Below are 23,687 nucleotides of genomic sequence, written 5' to 3' on the forward strand. Positions count from 1 at the left end.
GGAGTAATTAATAGTTCAGGACAGAGCTGTGGAATCGGATGTAGAAGCAGCCGCTAGGGCAGTGGAATGGCCCTTTTGGGGGGCTAGCGAGGAAACCTGGAGGATGCAGGGAGACAGGGCCGGCTTGAGGTTACTCCGCCAAGATTCTAGAATCTTCTATCCCTCTCCCCGCCCTGGGAAGTGGAGGTGCCCGGGATGGGGGTGTGATCCCTGCCTTGCACTGCAAACGAACACACGCCAGCCCCTGTCCCCATACCCTGCTTTAGCGTGTGTGTGTGTGTGTGTGTGTGTGTATTGGGGTGGGGGGTAAGGCATCCACCCAACTAGGAAAACCCATCCAAGACACACCAGGCAGGGTCCCAGCAGTTCAGACCAGCTGGGTGAAAAGTTAGGACGCATCGGTGGAGACTGGGAAGGTTGCGGGGGTCGCAGAAACCCCAAACCCACTGCGGGATGCTCCGCTAAGTCACAAAAGCCGCGCGGCGGGTGGGCGTGGCCTTGGTGGGCGTGGCTCTAGCGTGCCCCGCCCCGCGCCTGCGCAGTCCCGCCCGCGCCTCCTAGCTCTTTCCCACGCTCTCTCCCTGGGAAGCGCTGCTACCCAGGAGTCCAGGAGCGCCGGGGAGCCCAGGGAGGCGGCCCTCGTTGACCCACAGCTCAGCCGTTCCTGAAGCGTCTCCTTCCCAGCCACACCGACGGAGGGAAGCGCTCGGGAAAGGCCATGACACTGGGAGGGCCGCGGCTGCCGGCTGTGACGGTTAGTTGGGTCGGGGATGCAACTCGGGGCGCACGTGTGCAAAGCAGGGGCTCCGCCAGGAATCATCTTTTGGGGGGGATTTTGTTTTGGGGTGGTGCTCAGGGCTAATTCCTGGCCCTGGGCTCAGGCATCATTCCTGGGGGTCCACATGGGCATCCGGCCTGGCCCGCTGCATGCAAGTAACCGCTGCCCTTTTGCTCCTGCCCCCAGAAATCACATTTTTAACGACAGAAATCAGATTTTTAAAAAGAGTTTGGATGGTTGACATGATTTATTGTCACTGGCGATCTTGAGAAAAAGCTCACCCTGCAAATATATGCCAAAGCATATATGTGGGCGCCTGTACATGGGTTCCAGTCCATGCCAAGGGGAGCCTGGCATATTTCGGGATGGGGTTCAAGGAAACGGCTAAAAAAACTGCTTTTAGCTTATCATGCTAAGGCACAGGTTAGGAGCAAGAACCTGCAAGAATTCAGAGTCAGTTTCCTAAAGTAGTGGGTTTTGGAGCCTAAATAATTTAATATTAAATAATTTAAATATTGCCATTCTCAATAAAATAGGAATAGCCGCAAGCAATCTGTCTTTGCTAGTTTTTAATAAAAGCGACTGAGAGAGGCCCCCGGAGATAATACAGAGGGTAAGACGCCGGCCTGACACGCACCCCAAGCAGGTCCCAGGACTAGCCGCTGAATTCTGCTGGGTGGCAGTGACCCCCAAAGAAAACCAAGCAGGAAATTCTGCTGCGGGCCCGTGTTGACATCATTCACCACCAAGACCCCCCCACCTGGACTCTTTTTTGGTGCTTTTACTGGGGGCACATCCCTGCTTGAGCTCTCACCTATTTAAAAATATTTACATAGGGCGGTGCAGGCGGCGGAAGAGATTGCCCAGTGTGTGTGTGTGTGTATGGAGGAGACAGGCGCTGGCGGGGGGCGGCGCTTGCGATTGTTTGGCGGTCTCCATGGAAACCACCCGCCGCCCAGTGACCCCAGCCTCGGGGAGGACCGCGTCTACCGCACTGCGCCTGCGCGGACGCCCCGCGCCTGCGCAGAAGCGCCGCGCCGCGCGGGCCGGACGACGCCGTTGCCATGGCAGCGCGCTCGGGGCTGCTGCAGCCGCCGCGGGCACCTGGCGCTCGGCGCTCCGAGCCTGGGGAGCCGGGAGGAGGCGAGAAGCCCAGCGGCTGCAGCTCGGACAGGCAGGAGGGGCTGGAAAGGCCTGGAAAGGGGCCGAGGGAGACGCTGAGGCCGCGTCACGGCGCCAGATGCGGCCACTGGGGTGGGGGGACGTGGCGGGGGACAGCAGGGTGGGATGGGAAGGGAAGGAATCGCCGGTCGAAGCTCCCAGAGGAGCACCCAGGTTGCCTCTGAGCCTCCAGCGACGGTTCAAGCCCCTCCTCTTTGGGGGAGGGTCCTAGTCTTGTCCCCACCCAAGCTAACAGCCTCCCCGCAGAGCCCCCCACCCCGCCCTTGCAGGGGGCTCGGGCCCAGGGGTCACCTCGGGGCTGCTGTCCTTAAGGGTCCCCTGGGCTCAGTCTTTGGGTCTTTCCCTCCCCCTGGGGCTGGCTCTCGGGTTCGGGGTTTGGAGGGCGGTGGGGAGGGGTCCCGGGCTGCACCTCCTTCTGGAAGGTTCCTGCAGCTTGCAGCCCGCCTGGCCCTGGGGGGGTTGCAGAGTCGCCCGGGAGGAAGAGATTCATTTCCGCCCCGCGCTCCTGTGGGGCTGGCAAGGAAACGCAAGGCGCGCAGAAAAAGCAGGGGCCACGGGAGGGAGGGTGTCTGCAGCCTGGCGGACCGGGCAATTTTGTTGCAAAAGGGATTGACAGTTTGTGACTCGTTGGTCCTCTGTTGGGGGGGGAGAGGATTGAAAGCATCCCAAAGGGATTGACTCTCTCGGGTCCTGTTTGGAAGCCGCTTTTAAGGGACGTGGCAAGGTGACTTGTAGGATTGGTGGATTTGGTTTCCTCGGGGACCAGCTGTGCATGTAGGGTTTTGTTTGTTTGTTTGTTTTGTTTTTGTTTTGCTTTTTGGGTCACACCCGGCGATGCACAGGGGTCACTCCTGGCTCTAGACTCAGGAACTACTCCTGGTAGTGCTCAGGGGACCATATGGGATGCTGGGAATCGAACCCAGGTCGGCCGCGTGCAAGGCAAATGCCTTACCCGCTGTGCTATCGCTCCAGCCCCAGTGTGCATGTAGGTTTTGCAACTTTCAGTTCCGTTAGATCTGGTTGACTTCTATTCAGGAATCGATTGAAATGATTGTTCCCCATCCCCGCCTCACACCCGGCAGGTTCCTTATTTAGTAACACCTATTAGGGGGGTTTGTGTGTGATCAGATTTTGGTTGTGTTGATTCGGTTTGTGGACTTAAGTGAGTTTTCCTGCAAGCCAGCTGCTACGTATTTCTTGAAAGCAAGTCAACTCACTTAAGCTCAGAACTGTTTCTTCTAAGATCCATGGAGAGCGCTGGAATGGGTCATAGAAATGATCTAACAGTTAATGCTGCTTATCTCTCTTAAAATAACCCATCTCGGTCTAAAGAAAATGGATTATCCTCAGGCATTTGTGATGGGGGCAGGGACTGTTACTTCTGCAAGCGTTTTAGATCTGGGAGGCTTAGATTGTTCATCTCACTCATCCTAGGTAAAGTAGACTTAGTAGCTGGGAGTGGCAAACTTTCACCACCACCAGGAAGATCTGCAGAAGCTTCCTGCAGGTCTGCAAAAAAAAATAAATAAAACCAACCGGTTATTCCTGGGGCCTGGAGCGATAGCACATCGAGGAGGACGTTTACCTTGCACGCGGCCGACCCAGGTTCAATTCCCAGCATCCCATATGGTCCCCTGAACACTGCCAGGAGTGATTCCTGAGTGCAGAGCCAGGAGTATCCCCTATGCCACTCCGGGTGTGAGCCCCCCCCCCAAAAAAAAAGCAAAACCAACAACAAAAAAACGGTTATTCCTGCTTAACACATGATTTTTCTTTAACAATACTGATTTTAAAACTGATACACAAGATACTGTGATAGTTCGTTTCTGCCATGGTTGTTATGATGTATCTCTCCTGTTTTCACTGGGTCCACTTATGGGCTGGAGCGATAGCACATCGGGGAGGGCGTTTGCCTTGCATGCAGCAGACCCAGGTTCAATTCCTTCGCCCCTCTCGGAGAGCCTGGCAAGCTACCGAGAGTATCTCGCCTGCACGGCAGAGCCTGGCAAGCTCCCTGTGGCGTATTCGTGATGCCAAACACAGTCACAACAAGTCTCACCATGGAGACGTGACTGGTGCCCGCTCGAGCAAATTGATGAGCAATGGGGATGACAGTGACAGTGAGCGAGATATATATATATATGTGTGTGTGTGTGTGTGTGTGTGTGTGTGTGTATATATGTGTGTTTTGGGGCCACACCTGACAGTACTCAGGGATCACTCAGGCTAAATCATCAGAGGAAAGACGACTTTCACCTGAAACACATTTTAGTTTCCTTAAGTCTGTTTTTTTGTTTGTTTGTTTGTCTTAAGCCCACACCCGGCAGTGCTCAGGGCTTATTCCTGGTTCTGCAGTCTGGGATCACTCCTGGCGGGATACCGGGATGTGCTCTGAGCACCTAGAAAAGCGAAACAGGTGACAGGAATAAGCTTCCTCAGAAAGGCTGGCGTGCCTTTTGCCCGCCTTTTGAATCTTGTGAATCCAGGTGTGTCAGGAGGTGTGTTGTGGTGGGGGGGGGAGGGGGAAGGGAGGAGGGGCGGTTAGCCGAAGTGAGCTCTGAGCAAATACATTCAGCGCATGCAGAGCCATACATGTCGTTTTGGGGACTTTTTGTTGTTGTTGTTGTTGTTTTGGTTTTTTGGTTTTTTTTTTTTTCTTTTTGAGTCCCCAGCGATGCTCAGGGGTTACTCCTGGCTCTGCCCTCAGGAATCACTCCAGGTGAACTCGGGACCCTGTGGGATGCCGGGGATTGAACCTGGGTCGGCTGCGTGCAAGGCAGACGCCCTCCCCGCTGTGCTCTGTGTGAACCGGCTGTGCTTTCTGGGCCCTCGGACTTCAGCTCAGCATCTCTTAGCTCCAGGGCTGACGTCTGTCTGCACTTCCTCCCTTCCAGCCTTCCTCTTGTGCCAACCCACAATGAACGACAATCCAGAAACGAACTCCAAAGAGAGTGGCGAGTATGAAGACGACTTTGAGAAAGACCTGGAGTGGCTGATTAACGAGAAAGATCCCAGTGAAAACGTCGGGGCAGAGGCGGAGGAGCATGTGAGCTACTGAGCGGGCAAGGGGCTGGCATAACGCTTAGCGTTTCGGATGCGATCCCTGAACCGCACATCCATGGGAGAGGCTGTAACTAGTGTTCCCAGCACCTTCCCAGAGATGAGAAAATTAAGGCAGTGTAAATGGGGTATCCCAAAGCACAGGGCTGATTGGTGAGAGAACTGGGAATAAGATAACAGTTTTTTTTTTCTTTTTGGGTCACATCGGGTGATGCTCAGGGGTTCCTCCTGGCTCTGCACTCAGGAATCACTCCTGGCAGTGCTCAGGGGACCCTATGGGATGCTGGGAATCAAACCTGGGTTGGCCGCGTGCAAGGCAAACGCCCTCCCCGCTGTGCTATCGCTCCAGCCCTCCAAGATAACGCTTTCCATAAAGCCAAAAGCAGAGAACCTGGGATCGGAAGAGTATATAGCATCAAAAGCAAAACCCAGATGATTTCTGCTTTCTCTAGACATGGGTGAAAATCATGGGGTTAGACTTTCGTGGAAATGAAAAAGGACAAAGGCTTCCAAAACATAGTGTTTCCACCCACTGAGAACCAACAAAGACTAATTAGCACGTGAGGGGAACAGACGGAAAAAGAACATATCAAAGACTGGGCTGTAGGGATGCACTTAGGAAAAAGTAGGTCTATTAAATAGGATTAAATGTGATGACGTGTTATCACACGGGACGTCTCATTGGCATGATGGTATTTGTTACCTTTATCATGCATTAACGTAAAAATGCCAGTATATCGGGGCCAGAGTGATAGCACAGCGGGGAGGGCATTTACCTTGCACGCGGCCAACCCAGGTTTGATCTCCAGCATCCCTTATGGTCCTCTGAGCACTGCCAGGAGTGATTCCTGAGTACAGAGCCAGGAGTGAGCCCTGAGCATTGCTGGGCGTGATCCAAAAAGTCAAAAAAAAAAAAAAAATGGCCAGTATAGTACTTACCAATAGTCAGTTCAAAAATAGTTATAGCCGGGGGCTGGAGCGATAGCACAGCGGGTAGGGCATTTGCCTTGCACGCAGCTGACCCGGGTTCAAATCCCAGCATCTCATAGGGTCCCCCGAGCACCGCCAGGAGTAATTCCTGAGTGCATGAGCCAGGAGTGACCCCTGTGTATGACCCAAAAAGCAAAAAAAAATTAAAAAATAGTTATAGCCTACCTCCAACCCCCAAGTTGTGTGGTCATGGGTAATTTCCTTGGGGTTCATAGGAGTTATGGGGGGCATAGGAATCTGATTATTACGGGAGATTGGGAATCTGAGGTTTTTTTTTTTTTTTTTTTTTGCTTTTTGGGTCACACCCAGCGATGCTCAGGGGTTACTCCTGGCTTTGCGCTCAGGAATTACCCCCTGGAGGTACTTGGCGGACCATATGGGATGCCGGGGATCGAAACCCGGGTCGGCCGCGTGCAAGGCAAACGCCCTACCCGCTGTGCTATCGCTCCGGCCCAAGGGAATCTGAGTTATTATGGGTGATGAGAAGCTGAGTTTAGGGGGGTTGGAAATGTTGAGATATTATGGGGGGTGGGAATCTGATTATTATGGAGGGTGGGAGTCTGAATTATGGGTGCACAGGAATCTGATTATTATGGGCAGTGGGAATCTGAGTTATGGGTACACAGGAATCTGATTATTATGGGCAGTGGGAATATGAGTTATGGGCGCATAGGACTCTGATTATTATGGGCGGTGGGAATCTGAGTTATGGGCGCATAGGACTCTGATTATTATGGGCGGTGGGAATCTGAGCTGTGCACACGTCTGCCTGGGTGTCCACTCCTGAAGCCAGTGGCCATGAAAGTCCATTTTGGGGCTGCCCGTGCCTTCCCCCCCGCCCCGAACCCGGACCCTCCCTTGCAGAGGAGAAGAGCGTCTCTCGTCCCCACCCCCCAGGTGTCCCACGGGGCCGAGCCCACCCGTGTCCCCCAGGATGCGGAGCCCCCGGCCGCCCCGCCCAGGGACGATGGCCCCGCGCGCAGGAGCGACTTCATCTCGGTGCCCAGCATCCAGCCCCTGGAGCCCGCGTCCGACTCGGACAGCGAGAACTCGTCGCAGGAGTCGCGGCTGGACGGCCGCAGGGAGGAGGACGAGGACGAGGACGTGCGCCGGTACATCATGGAGAAGATCGTCCAGGCCAACCGGCTCCTGCTGCGCCAGCAGCCTGCGCAGGAGCGGCGCGACCGGCGGCTCAAGTTCAAGGACAAGCTGGTAGACCTGGAGGTGCCCGCGCCCGAGGACACGGAGGCGGCCCCGGCGGGCGGCGGCGAGGACCCCGTGTCCGACCCGCTGTCGCGGCTGTGCCTGTTGGCGGGCGAGCCAGGCCAGGCGCAGGCGCCCCCGGCCCTGCCGGACCCCGCGCCCCCCGAGGAGGTCAAGGTGGACGGGAAGGTCCTGGTGGAGCGCGACGGCAAGTTCGAGCTGCTCAACTTCCAGGACCTGGAGAGCCAGGGGCTGCCCGCCCCGGCCCCCCCGGGGCCAGGCGCCGATGGAGACACCCCGCAGGCCGGCCGCCGCCTGGCCAGCCCCGTGGGCAGCGAGCCGGGGAAGGAAGAGCCCGTTGTGGGGACTCCGGGCCCAGTGCTTGCTCCCCCGGAGGAGCCGCGGGCCGACACCCCGCAGCCACAGGCGGCCCCCAGCCCCCGGCTGAGGCCGGCCTCCACCGTGTCCTCGGACCCCTGGAAGGGCGCCGGGAGACTCCACCCGCGGGCCCAGTCTGCGCACCTGTCGCCGGCCTCCTCCACCTACTGCCTGTCCCCGCAGCAGAAGGAGATGCAGAGGAGGCTGGAGGAGAAGCGGGCAAAGCTCAGGATGGAGGTGAGGGCGCCGCCCCGGGCACAGGGCCTGGGGGCTCTGGGGGAGGAAAGGGGGCTCTTCCCGTCACCGGGGTCGGCCCAGATGCACTTTCTTCCTTCGCTGGATTGAGTGTTTCAAAGATTTTTTTTTTTTTTTTTTGCCTTTTGGGTCCCACCCGGCGAGGCTCAGGGCTGACTCCCGGCTCTGCACTCAGGAATTACTCCTGGCGGTGCTCAGGGGACCCTATGGGATGCTGGGATTCGAACCCGGGTCGGCCGCGTGCCAGGCCAACGCCCTCCCTGCTGTGCTATCGCTCCAGCCCCGAGTGTCTCAAAGACTTGATGCTAGTGCAAAGGAGGGCGTTGGCCTGACCCTGGTTCGCTCCCCAACATCCCAGAGGGTCCCCTGAGCACCGCCAGGCGTGATTCCTAAGCACAGAGCCAGGAGTCAGCCCTGAGCATCGCCAGGTTGTGGTCCATAAGCTAAAACCGAAACCAAACACAATTTTGGGGGGGGGGGGGTGGAACCACAGTGCAGCATGTAAGGTGCTGGCCTTGCATGCAGCCAATGCCGATTCACTCCCCGGCATCCCATAGGGTCCTCCCGAGCCCGCCAGGACTAATTCCTGAGTGCAGAGCCAGGAGTTGTTGGGGGAACAACCTTTCCCCGTCGTGCCCAGACACATCGTGCACTGGGTCCGGCCAAACAGGAAGGATGACGGGTGTGCGGAGAAATCGGCCATCGGGAGCAGCTGATGACCGCTCACTTTGTTGCCAAATACACACCTATTTTATAGGGGGTCTCGGCTGCAGAGGATGGGCCAGTCACTTAAAGTTTAGCATCACTCACCTGTCACCTTTCCAACTCCGCTTTCCCCCGGCCCAATCCCAACTAGGGCTAGACGCGGCAGTTAGGAAGGACTCACGACGCTCAGGTGACGAGTCTTGGGGGCGTTGGGTGAGACTCATGGCCGATACCTGGTGCCTGTCAATGCGCCCGGACACTCCCTACTGGGTCACTATACAGGGACAGGTCTTGTCTGCTCTGACACCTGTCAAGAGGCTCCACAAGGTGTACCCCCCCCCAGCACTGCTGGGAGTCACCCCTGAGTGCAGAGCCAGGAGGAACAGCCCCTGAGCATCGCCGGGTGGGACCCAAAAACACCAAGAAAAAAAAAATAGATTCAGAGCTCAGATAAGATTCCGAGTTTCGACGGAGAATCCTCCGTGCGCTGGTCTGCCAACCGGACGCCAGGGAAACTCCTCTGCTTTCCTGTGGGGTCTCCGTGGCTGTGCTCAACTGAGGCCATCTGGTGCAGGGGGGCCCGACTCAAGAAGGCGGGGCCGGGGGGGACCCCATTTCCAGATGGGAGCCGCCCATGAGGGGGCGCCCGTCCTGACGTCAGCGCCCCGGGGGTCTCAGTTTCTCGGCCGTGTCTGTCGCCCCAGGAGGAACAGAAGAAACTAGAGGAAGAGAAAGAGAAGAAGAAAGAGAACGACCTGGTGTTTAAGGCCTGGCTGCAGAAGAAGAGGGAGCAGGTGCTAGAGATGCGACGGGTTCAGCGGGCCAAGCAGCTCGAAGACCTGCACAGCAGGGTGAGGCGGGCTCTGGGCGGACGGGGGTCGCCGAGACCTACCCTCCGGCCCCCGTCCCTGCCTGCCCCGCTCTAGCCCCGAGTGACCCCCAGATGCACGCTCCTACCTGGCACCCCCTGCCTCGTGTATCTTTTTCTGGGGGCTCAGGGGTCCCTCCTGGCGGTGCTCATGGGAGGCGGAACCAGGACCCACTTGCAGACTCAGTGCATGCTTGGGACGCCCCCCCCCCGCCCCTCCCCAGTGACCCTGCACACGGCCCTCGGTGCCGTCTCGGCGTGCTGGGTGGGAGGTGACAGCCGGACGAGGCAGGGCCACCTGGGTCACCTCTGCCACCCTTGTTTTGCGGGCGCAGCAGGAGAACCGGGACCCGCAGCAGGCCTTCCGCTTGTGGCTTAAGAAGAAGCACGAGGAGCAGCTGAGGGACAGGAGGACGGAGGAGATCCGCAAGCAGGAGGAGTGCTTGTACTTCCTGAAGGGGACCGAGGGCAGAGAGCGCGCCTTCCGGCAGTGAGTGTCCCCGAGACGGTCCCCACTCCGGTCGCCTTGATCTTTTTTTTTTTTTTTTTTTAGCTTTTTAGGTCACACCCGGCGATGCCCAGGGGTGACCCCTGGCTCATGCACTCAGGAATCACTCCTGGCGGTGCTCAGGGGACCCTATGGGATTCTGGGAATCGAACCTGGGTCGGCCGCATGCATGCAAGGCAAACGCCCTCCCCGCTGTGCTATCGCTCCAGCCCCGATTTTTTTTTTTTTTAAATTGAATCACTGTGAGCTACAATTCCGAAGCATTCATGTTTGAGTTTCAGTCATACAATCATTGAACGCCCATTCCTCCACCCATGCACGTTCTCCACCACCAAAGTCCCCAGTATCTCCCCCCCGCCCCCCGCATCCCTTCCCAACCCTCCCCCTGCCTCTGTGGCAGACAATTTCCCCCATACTCTGTCTCTACTTTGGGGCATTATGGTTTGCTCGAATTTTCCCACCGCCATTCCAGCCTGCCCGCCAGGGGCAGATGCTAGATCATTTATTTTCTTTTTCTTTTTTATTTTTTTGCTTTTTGGGCCACACCCAGTGATGCACAGGGGTTACTCCTGGCTCTGCACTCAGGAATTCCTCCTGGTGGTGCTCAGAGGACCATATGGAATGCTGGAAATCGAACCTGGGTCGGTCACGTGCAAGGCAAATGCCCTACCCGCTGTGCTCTCGCTCCAGCCCCTAGATCATTTATTTTCTATTGCTTATTATGAGAGGTCGCTTCTGGAATCCTAAAATTGTAAGTGGCTGAGTCCAGAGACATCTCTGTGGGGAGCTAATCTGTTTTGAGATTCATTTGGTCTCTGGATCAAGGCCTTTGATGGGTGTGACAGCTAGGACCCTGAGTGGGCGGGGAGAGGGGGAGGGTCGGCCAATCCCCACCGCTGCCAGGTGGCCTGGCGTCTTACTCCTGGAGCTCGAACACTTGGAAGCTTCTGGAAGCTTCTGGAAGCTCGTGGCCACCGGGGGTTCATCTGGAGTGGGCGGAGAGAGCACACCCGCTCCATCTAAGGTGCCCCGGTGGAATTGGCTCGCTACAGGGTCCGAGAGATCTCCTATGAGCTGCAGTCTTCCGGGATTCACTGCGTTTTTAATTTGTTGTTGTTCTTTGTTTTTTTGGGTCACACCTGGCGATGCTCAGGGTCACACCTGTTGCTTCTTTTTGGGTCACACCTGGTGATGCTCAGGGGCCACTCCCAGCTCTCGGGACCAGGTCAGCCATGTGCAGGACAAGTTCCTCCTGCTCTTCCAAGCCCCTCCCCTCCATATTTTTTTTTAAAAATATATAATCCTCTGTTGGTGTGCTTTGTAGAAGTTCCATTTTCATCATGGAGAAATCACTCCTACTTAGGCCATGTTCTTAGTTCTCTGCACTTATTTATTTTTTCTTTTTGGGTCACACCCAGCGATGCTCATGGCTGACTCCTGGCTCTGCACTCAGGAATTACTCCTGGCGATGCTCGGGGGACCCTATGGGATGCTGGGAATCGAACCCAGGTCGGCCGCACATAAGGCAAATGCCCTACCCACTGTGCTATCGCTCCAGCCCGTCTCTGCGCTTATTTATAATTTTTAGGTATAAAGCCAAATCATACCATGTGTGTGCATGTGTGTGTATTTTTTCCCCTGCAATGTGCTTTATTTTGGGGGATGGTTCTGGAGAGTGGACAAAAGGCCTCCGCATGTAAGACAAGTGCTGTCAGTAAGCCTGGCCTTATCTTCATCATAGTCCCACATAATACGCAATTTCTAGCCATCTTTCCCCCCAGTGGACTCCTCAAATGACTCAAATTCATTTGCTCAAACCCTCATAGCCAACCCCATGACATCAAGTTGTGAAATATCTCAGTTCTCTGTTTCCTAGCAGTTATTTCCTTTAGGGCCATTTCTGGGTGGGAGTCATGTAAACACACACATGTACTTAGCAATTGTGTCTATGCGTTCATTTGGATTGAACCCTACTGTTACTTTTGGATGTATTTTACCTAGACCGACTTTATACTTTTTTTTTTCTTTTTGGGTCACACCTGGCGATGCACAGGGGTTACTCCTGGCTCTGCACTCAGGAATCACCCCTGGCAGTGCTCAGGGGACCATATGGGATGCTGGAATCGAACCCGGGTCGGCCGCGTGCAAGGCAAATGCCCTCCCCGATGTGCTATTGCTCCAGCCCCCGACTTTATAGTCTTAAGAAATTTTTTTTTCCATGCTTTGGCGTACTTTTCCATTGTAAGGGAAGAACTGTTTTTAGAAGGTAAAGCAATTTCTTTACCAAAATAAACCACACAAAATTTCTGCATGCTGGTATTCTTAAGCTGGCTGAATTTAACCTGGTTAATTAATGTTTTAGAATACAGGAAAACTAACCAGAAAAAAATCTAGCTTTTCTGAATTTCTCAAATACTCATTTTCTCAGAGAACTATTTTTACATTTTAGTTTTGTTGTTTGGATATGGGGGTCACACCCAGTGATGCTCAGGGCTGACTCCTGGCTCTGCATTCAGGAATGACTCCTGGCGGTGCTTGGGGGACCCTATGGGATGCTGGAATTGAACTTGGGTTGGCCGAGTGCAAGGCAAACGCCCTCCCCGTTATGCTATCGCTCCGGTCTAGAAAACTCTTATTTTTATTTTTATTTTTATTTTTTGCTTTTTTGGGTCACACCTGGCGATGCTCAGGGGTTACTCCTGGCTCAGCACTCAGGAATTACTCCTGGCGGTGCTCAGGGGACCATATGGGAAGCTGGGAATTGAACCCGGGTCGGCCGTGTGCAAGGCAAACACCCTACCTGCTGTGCTATCACTCCAGCCCCAGGAAAACTCTTATTTTTAAAACTTTTCCTGCATCCCATGCAATAGGTCTTGTCTGTGACAAATCCCAGCTGTGTTGGCAGTTTAAGACAAACTTCATTCCCAACATCGGGTCCCGAATGTAATGGCTTTTTTTCTGTGTGAGCCTAAAATTTAAGCTTGAGCTTTTCCAGCTGAATTTAAGTTTTTTTTTTTTTTTCTTTTTGGGTCACACCTGGCGATGCACAGGGATCACTCCTGGCTCTATACTCAGGAATTACTCCTGCCGGTGCTCAGGGGACCATATGGGATGCTGGGAATCGAACCCGGGCCGGCCGCGTGCAAGGCAAATGCCCTCCCCGCTGTGCTATCGCTCCAGCCCTGAATTTAAGTTCCTATGTGGACCATCTTCGTTTACCAGTGATATTCAATGCCAAGAGATTCCTCCGACGGCTTCTAGCAGTAACTGGCAGGAGGGTCTGTCCTGGCTGATGCTGACCCATGTGTTTCTTCTCCCCAGATGGCTCAGGAGAAAACAGATCGAAAAACTCGCTGAGCAACAAATGGCCAAAGAGAGAACGAGGCAACTCCGGCAAGAAGCCAAGCGTCTGAAGCAGCGTCAGAACGCGTACATGGCGGAAGCCAAGGCGTTCCGTTTCACTGACCCTTACAAGTGAAGGTAACCATTAAACACCTCCTTTGGCAGCTGCTGTCCTCGAAACGGGGGTCTCATTTCCTCCAGCCCAGAGGCGTGGGTCACAGTTGAAATGATGGAAAGTGTCGCTATTCTTTTGGTGATGTTGACAGTATATTTAGCTTTTTTTCCTCCCCCCAAAACACTAGAGCTAAATAAATAAATTTATTCTCACACGCTGGGAACGTGCAGTTCTTTCTCTCAGCCCATGCGATGAACTGAACGACATCGGGACGCTACTGTCCTCTTGCTTTTTAAAATTTACACAAAGGGGAGCAGATATTTATTCTTAAGTTCTTTTTTTTTGGAGGGGGAGGGGGCACAGACTTGGATTGTGCTCAGGACTTACTCCTGGTTCTGTGCTCACGGCTCATCCCTGGTGGGGCTCAAACAGGATCAGCTGTGCACAAGGCAAATATCCTTCTTGCTTTATTATTCTGGCCCCCTCAGCTACGTTTTCAACCCAGGAAACTAAAGGGAAAGGTGGAGGAATCGATTTGCAGGGGAGAAACAAGAGGAAGACGTGAAGTACCTCGTTCTGAACTAAACAAACGCCATCCAAAAGACGTGCTTAAAATAGTGAAATTTATTGCCGAGAAATTTATTGCCACTTGAAACTATAAATATAACTTAGATGGAATCAAACCAAAGTGTTCTTGACATTAAAATACATTATTTTTGACGACATCTGACTCTCAAAAGATTTTTCTGTGGCTAGACATGTCCACAAATAGAATTCATATCCTTTGGTATATTTTGTGGATACTTTTAAAGACCTACAAAAGGGTATTTATAGCCCATGATAACAATATATATTCTCTAATATAAATTACTGGATTACACTTATCATTGAGTTCATACAGTATTTTCAGAAAGATCTCCGTTATTTTATAAATATGGAACGGAATATTCCTGTAACGCGCTATTGGCTGAAATGAGCAGAGAATCTGCTTCAAGTTGAATCCATTCAAACATGGACCCCTGCACCAGACCCCATGTGCGGGTGAATGTCGCTGTGGCCGCTGTTAGGGGGCTGCAATAGTCTTCGTTTTGGGGGGGCCACCCCCAGGTGCTCGGCCGTATCCCTGGCTGTGTGCCCGGGGGTCCCTCCTGGCCGGGGTCAAACTGACGCTGGTCTCCTTCGAGGCAAAAGCCTGCCCCGCCGCGCTGTCCCTCTGGCCCCTGCCAATCAGTCTGAAATCTGTCATACAGCATCTGTGATTTATGATCAACACTGTCCCCCTGCCCAGAGTATTTCTGCAGACTCCCTCGAGAGCCCCAGTCACCGAAAAGGAAGTGACGCTTCCCTCAAAGGCCCTCCAGCCCCAAAGGGAAGAGGGACTAAAAATGCTTTGTGGGGCAAAATATCTGAAACCCTGGGGGGGCGTGTGTGTGTGTGTGTAAGTAACTAAACGCTTTGTGTAGCAAGCCAGACTCTGAAACTGTGTGTGTGTGATACCCAGATACCGAAACTCTGGGGGGTGGGTGTGTGTGTGTGATACCCAGATACTGTGTGTTTGATACCCAGATACTGAAACTCTGGGGGGGGGGGTGTAAGTAACTAAACACTTTGTGTAGCGAGCCAGAATCTGAAACTGTGTGTGTATGTGTGTGTGATACCCAGATACTGAAACTCTGTGTGTGTGTGTGTGTGTGTGTGTGTGTGTGTGAAAGATACCCAGATAGTGAAACTCTGGTGTGTGTGTGTGTGTGATACCCAGATACTGTGTGTTTGTGTGTGATTCCTAGATACTGAAACTCTGGTGTGTGTGTGTGTGTAACTAAATGCTTTGTATAGCAAGCCAAATAACATCTGTGTGTGTAACTAAATGCTTTCTGTTTATCTGAAACCGTGTGTGTGTGTGGGGGGGGGGGGCTCATAACCAGTTAATACCTGAAACTGGGTGTGTGTGAGTGTGCAAGCACTGGGGTTCACTCCTGGAGGGCCTGAGGGACTGATGTGGAGCCAGGATGGAACCAGGTCAGCTGCAAGCCAGGCAGACGCCTACACCTGGCCCTTCCCCCGTGGCCCCCCGCCCGGCCGTGCCCCGTGCACGCGCGCGCACACGCGGGAGCAGGCGGGTCAGAGCACCAGCAGGTCGCCGCGGCAGTGGGCGCAGCAGTTGAAGGTGATGTTCTCATAGCGGGTGTAGGGGTGGAAGCGGCCGATGTTCTTGGAGGCCAGCAGGGCGGCAGGGGTGGGCTCGGGGCGCGGGCTGAGCAGGGGGCTTCCCGCACGGCCGGCCGGGTCCAGGAGGCGCAGAACCTGCGGGAGGGCAGCGGGGACGGTCAGTCGCGCGGGCCGGGCGTCAGAGGGGACCCCCGCTCCCGCCGCCCGGGTGGGGGGCGTTACCGTCTCAGCCATCTTCTCGGCGGGGCTGCTGCTGAACTCAGTGGCGCCCGGGCCCTTGGGGGGCCGCACGTCGCCCAGGAGGTGGGCGCTGATGGCCCGGGCCAGGCCGTGGTTGGCGGCGGCCAGCTCGGCCGTGCTGTGTGGTGGGGGGCCGGGCTGGTAGGTGGGCTCCCGCCCCCACTGCAGCGACACCAGCAGCTCCTCCAGGAGCCTGCGGGGACACGGCGGGAGCGTCGTCTCACGGGCGCCCGTGTCCCCTCCCTGCCCGGCTCACGACCACCTGGGGCTCGGGGGCGGGGCCGGGGCTACCTGTGTGTGGCCGCCATCTCCTGCCGGAAGTGCTCCCGCTCACTCAGGAGGTCCTGCAGTGCTCCCTGCGCCTCCCGGCTCTGCCGCTGCAGCGTGGCCCGGGCGCCCGCCAGCTCGTGGGCCATGACCCTGCAGAGGGCAGGGGAGGCGCTGACCACACCGTCGCCCACCCGGGCCCCGGCCGCATCCAGAGCTGCCCGAGCGGACCTGGCTGGGAAAACCTCTCTGCATGCTTTGCTTTGGGGCTCCCCAAAAAGTGCTCGGGGATTACTCCTGGCTCAGTGTTCGGGGAATCCTTCCAGGGCCACAACCCGGTGTGTTCGCAGGGGATGGTGAGGTGCTGGGTGAGAACATCCGGGGTGGGCGGGGGCGGGGTCGGGGGGTACCTGCTGGCAAGGAACTTGCTCCGCCACACGTCGCCCTGGATGGACAGGCGCTCCAGCTGCTCCGACAGCTGGCCCGCGCGCCGGCCCGCCGCCTCGTTCTCCAGCAGCAGCTGGTTCTTTTCCCGCGCCAGCCGCTCGAAGTGGTACTGCAGGTCGTCCCCGACCGACGCCACCAGCAGCTTCTTCAGCTCCCGGTTGACCTGCAGAGGCAGGAGGGTGTGGCGGCTCCCGGCCGGGCCCGGGGCAGCGCGCGCGTGGAAACCGGACATGCAGACCGCCCGCCCCTCTCCGGCCGGCACCACTTCCACCCACTTGGCTGGACCCGGGGGCTGCTCCTGGCTCAGTGCTCGGGGGTCATGCCAGGTGGTGCCAAGCACGTCTCTGGGCCCCCAGCTGACACCACGGAAGCATCGGAGATGACGCCCGCGGCTTAAGCGCCACAGACCATGGGCTCGCTCCGTTCTGTTCTGTTCTGGGTGGGCCGGGGGCCACCCCCCCCAGTGCTCAGGGCTGAGTCCTGGCTCAAGGCTCAGGCAGGGCTCACTCCTGTCTCTGTGCTCAGGGCTGACTCCTGTCTCTGTGCTCAGGGCTGACTCCTGGCTCTGTGCTCAGGGCTGACTCCTATCTCTGTGCTCAGGGCTGACTCCTGGCTCTGTGCTCAGGGCTGACTCCTATCTCTGTGCTCAGGGCTGACTCCTGTCTCTGTTGCTCAAGGCTCACTCCCGGCTCTGTGGTCAGGGCTCACTCCTGTCTCTGTTGCTCAGGGCTCACTCCTGGCTTGGTGCTCAGGGCCGACTCCCGGCTCGGGGCTCAAAGGATCACTCCCGGCTCTGTGCTCAGGGCTCACTCCTGGGTCTGTGCTCAGGGCTCACTCCTGGCTCTGTGCTCAGGGCTGACTCTTGGCTCAGTGCTCAGGGCTCACTCCTAGCAGGGCACTTTCCCCACCTGAGATTTCTCTTGGGCCTTTACGTTTTATAATTTTATTCAACGTTTGAGATTTTATTTCCGTGTGCCCTAGAATGTCTACTTTTCACCCCACAAGGAGTTCGTGGTGCCTACACACACATCCTTCACACTGTTACTGGAAGCCGGCTGGTTTTTGCTTTTGCCCTTCGGGTCCCACCCAGCGATGCTCAGGGCTGACTCCTGGCTCTGCACTCAGGAATCACTCCTGGCGGTGCTCGGGGGACCCTACGGGATGCCAGGGATCGAACCTGGGTCAGCCGCATGCCAGGCCAACACCCTCCCCGCTGTGCTACTTCTCCGGCCCCTGCAGGGCCTCTTTTGAGAAACAGAAGCCACTGCCCAGGCCCAGGCCAGTGGGAGCCTCGGGCAAGCGCTGGCCGCAGGCCGTCCTGCGAGGAAAGTGCCCCTCGCCCGCAGGCGGGTCTCACCTCCGTCTGCACCCGGAGCTGGCTGGCGAGCCCTTCCCTGTCCTCACGCAGCCTCCGCTCCGAGGCCTCGAGCCTCTCCAGGTGACTCTGGGCGTCGGAGAGCTCCGTCCCCGGGGCGGCCGAGCCCTCGGCCGGGCCCTCCCCTCGGTGGCGCCCAAGCGCGGGGGCCTTGGCGCTGGCGGCGGGCAGGTGGTGCGTGATGGCGGCTTTGGGGACCCAGATGCGGACGGCCTCCACCTCCAGGGAGCCCTCGGCCGGCACCGGGCCCAGCTGCACGACGCCGGGGCTGTCGGCGGGGCCCGGCCTCTTCCGGGGGCTCGGGAGCAGGTGGCGCCTGGGAGCCGGGCCCCCCGGGGTCACCTCCAGCTTGGGGGGCTCCTCCATTTCCATCCCATCTCCAGCTCCTCGGACGGGTGTCGAGGCCAGGGCGGCTGGCAGAAGACAGACAGATGGACACACAAACACAAACACAAACACACACACACACACACACACACACAGTGCCCCGTGAGTGATGCCAGCCCCCCAGGGACCCCCGCGACAGTCACCCTCCGGGGTCGCTAGGGAAGGCGTCCACGCCTACCAGCGTCTCAGGTCCAAGCTGCTACAAGCTGAACCGACTCCCGGCCAGAGGGTGGACATGGCTGGGGCAGGCGGCTAGTGGAGCTGCCCGCGCCCTCGGGGGGCCCCGCCCGCTGTGGGCAGCCTGGCAGCCGCGGGCCGCGACATGTGGCCCCAGTGACTTTCCTGCTTCTACCTGGCCTCATGACGCACTTAGAAACCTTTGTTACATCAGCGCCGGCCACTCTCCTGGGCACACGGACAATTCTCTGCTCTTGGGGGGGGCAGGAGAGGCTGGGGGGGGGTCCAGGGCCCAGGAACGTACAAGCCACTTGGCACTACCCCCTTTTTTTTTTTTTTCTTTTTGGGTCCCACCCGGCGATGCTCAGGGGTTACTCCTGGCTCAGCACTCAGGAATCACTCCTGGCGGTGCTCCGGGGACCCTATGGGATGCTGGGAATCGAACCCAGGTCGACCGCGTGCAAGGCAAACGCCCTACCTGCTGTGCTATCGCTCCAGCCCCCTTTTTTTTTCTTTTTTTTCTTTTGGGTCACACCCAGCGATGCTCAGGGGTTCCTCCTGGCTCTGCACTCAGGAATCACTCCTGGCAGTGCTCGGGGGACCCTATGGGATGCTGGGAATTGAACCCAGGTTGGCTGCGTGCAAGGCTAACGCCCTCCCCGCTGTGCTGTTGCTCCAGCCCCGGCACTACCCACTCCTCACCCCTCCCCACGGCTGCCAGGGCCCTGCGTCTGACTTGGCCTTTGTGCCCTCGGCGGGGATGGGTGAAACGGAAGGAGCGAGCCAGAGACGTCGCCCCCTTTTGCCCTGTTTTTTTTTTTTCTGGCAAGGGTAGCGCAGTTATTTCGCTGGTTGAGGTTTTCTGGGCGAGGCAAACATCGAAGCTACTCTAGAAGAAGGTCCTTGTGTGAAAGTGACACATGAACAGCAGAGCAGGATAATAACCAAGCAACTCGGAGCACTTGCAGTATGGGAGGAAAGGAGAACTCCTTCCCGACTGCCACGGCTGTGCCCGGTCACAACCCACGGGCCAAGTCCTACGACTCTGGGGCCCAGACCCGATTCACTTCCCAGGGCCCCTGCCGTGACCCCTGACCCCCAGCGCCCGCGTTGGCTTTCGCTGGGCGGACTGCTTGGCCCGTTGTCCCGGGCCTGCTCCCGTCCTCCCCCTCTGCTTTCCCAACAGCCCCGGGTTCGAGGGCCCCCGCCCCGACTTGGAGCAGCGTCCCAGGTGCCAGCGCCTGCCCTGGCCTCCGGCGCCCGCCCGACTGGAATAACCAGAAGCGGGAGGTGGTGCCCACGTGGGGCCTGCCAAGAGCCGCATCTGCGAGGATGACGACAGGACAGGTGGGGACCGTCGCGGGCAGGGCCCAGGGGAGCAGCTGTGGCTGGGAGTGTCCCCAGTCCCCTGCGCCCCCGCAGAGACTCCGGGCCTTGGAGGGTGACCTCACTCGGGAACGGGGGCGGGGGGATCGCGACGAGGCCGTCAGTGCCCCAACTCCGAGCCTGCGGTGTGTGGACAGGAGAAACCCGGCACGGGCACAGAAAACTGGGCAGGGCCCGTGGGCAGTGTGACGCGTGTGCAAGCCAGGCAGGGGTGAGGGGGGTGGGGGGAGCTCAGCTCAGAGCTTTGGGCTGTGGGGCTGGAGCGATAGCACAGCGGGGAGGGCGTTGGCCTTTCCTTGCACGCGACTGATCTGGGTTCGATCCCCAGCATCCCATAGGGTCCCCCGAGCACTGTCAGGAGTGATTCCTGAGGGAGTCAGCCCTGAGCATCGCCGAGTGGGACCCAAAAAGCAAAAAAAAAAAAGAAAAAGCAATCACCCACCGACCAGCGCGGTAGGGCAGTGGGTGGGTGGGGCGCGTGGCTTGCAGCCTGAGACCCCCACCCCAGCCGCCAGCCTAGCCAGATGACACCCACTCATCCCCCCCCCAAAAAAAAAAATCACCCAAAGCAAACACTCACCTTTGGCCTCTGAACCTTCGAGAGTGGCCATTCTCTCCGCTGGCTGAAGGCCCCCCCCCCCTCTGACGGCCACTGACAACCCTGGAAAGGCAGGAACGGAATGAGCCCGAGCCGGGGGGCACCGCGCTGGGCGCCCCCGCCCCACCCACCCTGCCACCCTGCACTGGGCAGCCGTGCCCACGGGCTCCCGCGGGTCCCTCGGGCGCCCCCTCCCCCGGGGACGGCGGGCAGGGTCGGGGGCTGGACACTGCCCCGGCTCCGTCCACTCGGGAGCCGGACCCCGCTCTGCTCACGCCCCCCTGCGCCCCCTGCGCCCCCCGCCCTACCCGGGTTTCTGCCGGGAACGAGCAGCGGGACGGGCGTCCCGGCCAGGAGTGACCGGACCAGCCCCTGCCCGGCCCCGGCCCGAACCTCCCGGGGCCCCGCGGTACCTCTGGACCCCGCAGCTGCCCGGCGCGCCGCACGCCCACCGCCCCGCACGCCCACTTCCGGCCCCAGCCCGGCTGACGTCACGCGCCCTCGCCGCCCCGGAAGCGCTTTGGGCCGTTCCGGGTCGCGCTCCTGGAGCCCCGGGCCGCCGGGAGAAGCGCAGGCAGCCCGCGCGGGGCGGCGCGTGGACTCGAGCAGCACCGACCCGCGGCGCCCGGAGGGCGGGCAGCGCCTCGAACGGGCCCAAAGCGGGGAAAGAAGCGGGCGGCCGCGGGGGCAGCAGCTCGGTATCACTTCCGGGTCACGCAGCCGCCCGCAGGGAAGGGGCGGAGGGAAACCCGGAGGGCGGTGTCCTGTCTCCCTGGCGACAGCGTCGAGAGGCGGGGCTTTCGGCCGGGTGGGCGGGGCCCTAGCGAGTCCCCGCCACTAGGGATGACGGGGCGGGGCTCCCGCCGCGCGATCCCGGAAGTGGGCGTGGCCTGTTGCCGGAGTAACCGGGAGTCTGCGGGGCTGTTGGTGGCGGCGCCTTCCTGCCGGGACATCGCCGCTTCCCGGGGCCGGGAAGCCGAAGATGGTGAGTTCCGGGCCCGGGGACCGGGTTACGCGGCGTCTGACGTCTCGGGGCGTCGCCTGCGCCCCATTGTCCCCTGGCAGGTGCCGACCCGAACCCCGCTCGTTGGCTGCACCGCAGCACCGAGATGCAACAGTTTCGGGGCAACAGATGCAACAGTTTCAGGGCATCATTTTGGACCAACACTTTATCTGACTCATTCCCCCCCCCATTGAGGTAACACTGGCTCACAGCATTTATTTTAAGTGCTTATGTTTTGGGGGTACACCTCGCCCACGTCCAGCACCCCTGAATCCCCTTTCATTCCCTTCTCCCACTTTAGTGCCGTGGCCAGGGTTCAAGGGCTTGTTTTTCGCAGGCATTTTCCGAACCAACATTTTAAGTGTTGGATTTTGTTTGTTGGTCTGGTTTGCGGGCCACACGCGGCGCTCAGAGCTTGCTCCTGGCTCTGCACGCAGGGATCACTCCTGGCCGGCTTGGGGCACCCTGTGGGATGCCACGTGCAAGGCAAGTGCCCTCCCCGCTGTGCCATCTCTCCTGCCCACGTGTTCCTTTTTTTGTTGTTGTTGTTGTTTTAGGTCACACCCGGTGATGCACAGGGGTTCCTCCTGGCTCTGCGCTCAGGAATCACTCCCGGCGGTACTCAGGGACCCCATGAGATGCTGGGAATTGAACCGGGGTTGGCCGCGTGCACGGCAGACGCCCTTCCGGCTATGCTGTTGTTCCACTCCCCTCTTGTTGCATTTTAAAAAAATTTTTAAAAACACTGCATTCTTTATTATTGCATGGGGGCTTTGGCTGCGGGGGCTGCTTCCAGCCTCCCGACTCTGGAAGCACCTTCCCGGGCATGAAACAGAGATGGATGATGAGTTTGGAATCGGCACCCTAAATATGCTTTAAATTTGCAGCGAGTGGCCAGACCTCACTGGGGTGAACTGGGGAAGGACGAGGGGGTCCAGGCTAAACGCAGTGGGAGACTCGTGCCCCTTGGACACCCCACCTAATTTACCCCGAGCCACCTCATTATTCACTGTCTTACTCTGACAGGGCGACCCCCTCTGCACCATAAAATCTGAGGAATCGTTTCTGCCCACAGAGTCTTTGTGTGTCCGTGAAATACATCCGCTACCTGGGAAAGGAATTCCAAAGCCATCACGTCCTCTCCCTGTGAGATGCACCCTGTTCAGATTCATCTTGCCCCCGCCCCATGAATTGGGGGAAGTGGGAAGAAATGAATTGCTGAAACGGGTTTCAGAAATAAGAAATAAGGGGCCTAAGAAATAATAAGTTTTTGGGGCCAGAGGGCTCACTCCAGGGCTAGAGTTCAGACGTTGCCTGCAGGAGGCCTGGGTTTGCTCCCCTGCATGCATGGTCCCCCGAGCACTGCAAGGAGTAGCCCTGAGCTAGGTGTGTCCCCAAACCCAAATGAGCAAAGACGTTTCAGGGCTGGGAGTGTGGTTTGATGTGCCTTGAGTGTGTGAAGATCACTGTATCACTGTCATCCCATTGAATTGCTCAAGCAGGTACCAGTAAGGTCTCCATTCGTCCCAGCCCTGAGATTTTACCAGCCTCTCTTTATTCGTTCTTCCCAGCAATGCTGCATTGGAGGCTCTTTCAGAGTCAGGGGAATGAGGCCCGTCATTGTTACTGTATTTGGCATATGAATACACCACAGAGAGCATGCCAGGCTCTGCCGTGCGGGCAGGATGCTCTCAGTCCCTTGCCAGGTTCTCTGAGAGGGAGAATTAGGCTTAAAGGGGTCGCGCGGCTGCAAATGGGGCCACATGCTTCCAGGAGCTTTGTTTTATAGTCTCTGGATCTTGGTCGTTGATGGGATTACACAGCGTGGGGTGGGGGGTTTGCAGTTTGTGGGTGTGGCTGCCAAGCTACTCTGGAAAATGGGGGAATCTGGGTGGAGGAGGCCCAGTCCCAATCCGAGCAGGCTTGGAGAACTCTCTTGTGAAGATCAATCTGTGCCAAATTCCCCACCCCTCAAAAACGACTCAAGAAACATTCATTTTGCCATCTGTGGCGGTGTGTCCCATTTTGTGAAGAAGAATTTGCTCTTTATTTATTAAGTCCCTTCATTTCCGGGATAGATTCGTTTTACTGCAGGAGCCGGCCAGAGGTCAGAGAAGGGGTGGGGGGGAGCAGAGCAGGAGGATGTAGGAATATGCCCCAAGTCATTACCATGCCCCCAACGCTTGTTCAGAAGGCACGTCCCCAAACACGCCTCATTTGTATGTCGTGAGTGATTGAGAGTCACATGCCGTGA

The 23,687-nt window shown here is 57.7% G+C and overlaps 3 protein-coding genes across 7 annotated transcripts in view; 2 read left to right on the forward strand and 1 right to left on the reverse strand.

Moving 5' to 3' along the window:
* The first annotated feature begins 556 nt into the window (after positions 1-556).
* CCDC181 (coiled-coil domain containing 181) lies at positions 557-13,596 on the forward strand. Of its 4 annotated transcripts, none has more exons than XM_012933880.2 (6): positions 557-754; positions 4,855-5,006; positions 6,908-7,828; positions 9,256-9,402; positions 9,755-9,909; positions 13,249-13,596. In XM_012933880.2, exons 2-6 carry the CDS (start codon positions 4,878-4,880, stop codon positions 13,403-13,405), a joined length of 1,509 nt encoding a protein of 502 aa, XP_012789334.1. In that variant the 5' UTR covers positions 557-754; positions 4,855-4,877; the 3' UTR covers positions 13,406-13,596. The 4 variants fall into 4 exon arrangements, with proteins under 4 accessions (XP_012789334.1, XP_054977357.1, XP_054977359.1 ...); XM_055121382.1 differs by lacking the exon at positions 557-754 and adding an exon at positions 1,824-1,952; XM_055121384.1 differs by lacking the exon at positions 557-754 and adding an exon at positions 2,011-2,032.
* A 135-nt stretch (positions 13,597-13,731) lies between these two features.
* On the reverse strand, positions 13,732-20,911 carry BLZF1 (basic leucine zipper nuclear factor 1). 2 transcript variants are annotated; one of them, XM_004613844.2, is made up of 7 exons: positions 20,844-20,911; positions 20,413-20,493; positions 17,865-18,295; positions 16,471-16,670; positions 16,085-16,213; positions 15,776-15,986; positions 13,732-15,688 (listed from the first exon to the last, which is right to left on the reverse strand). In XM_004613844.2, the coding sequence occupies exons 2-7, from the start codon at positions 20,441-20,443 to the stop codon at positions 15,506-15,508; spliced, it is 1,185 nt and encodes a 394-aa protein (XP_004613901.1). In that variant the 5' UTR covers positions 20,444-20,493; positions 20,844-20,911; the 3' UTR covers positions 13,732-15,505. The 2 variants fall into 2 exon arrangements, with proteins under 2 accessions (XP_004613901.1, XP_054975885.1); XM_055119910.1 differs by having other exon boundaries at positions 20,739-20,848.
* A 95-nt stretch (positions 20,912-21,006) lies between these two features.
* Positions 21,007-23,687, forward strand: part of NME7 (NME/NM23 family member 7) — a 34,378-nt gene continuing 31,697 nt past the window's right edge. The window contains exon 1 of the mRNA XM_055119911.1: positions 21,007-21,415. Within this exon, the coding sequence (XP_054975886.1) occupies positions 21,413-21,415 (3 nt within the window). The 5' untranslated portion in view covers positions 21,007-21,412. The remainder of the gene's footprint in view (positions 21,416-23,687) is intronic.

The sequence above is a fragment of the Sorex araneus genome, chromosome X, assembly GCF_027595985.1.
Source record: "Sorex araneus isolate mSorAra2 chromosome X, mSorAra2.pri, whole genome shotgun sequence".
In the NCBI taxonomy this organism is placed as follows: Eukaryota; Metazoa; Chordata; class Mammalia; order Eulipotyphla; family Soricidae; genus Sorex; species Sorex araneus.

Bases quoted from the DNA above. Each gene is read 5' to 3' on its own strand.
- CCDC181 (XM_012933880.2), top strand. From the start codon at position 4,878: ATGAACGACAATCCAGAAACGAACTCCAAAGAGAGTGGCGAGTATGAA. The intron at 5,007-6,907 runs GTGAGCTACTGA...CCCACCCCCCAG, and splicing joins GGGCAGAGGCGGAGGAGCAT to GTGTCCCACGGGGCCGAGCC. The intron at 9,403-9,754 runs GTGAGGCGGGCT...TTGCGGGCGCAG, and splicing joins TCGAAGACCTGCACAGCAGG to CAGGAGAACCGGGACCCGCA.
- BLZF1 (XM_004613844.2), bottom strand. From the start codon at position 20,443: ATGGCCACTCTCGAAGGTTCAGAGGCCAAAG. The intron at 18,296-20,412 runs GTGAGTGTTTGC...GTCTTCTGCCAG, and splicing joins CGAAGGTTCAGAGGCCAAAG to CCGCCCTGGCCTCGACACCC. The intron at 15,689-15,775 runs GTAACGCCCCCC...GCCCTCCCGCAG, and splicing joins CCGAGAAGATGGCTGAGACG to GTTCTGCGCCTCCTGGACCC.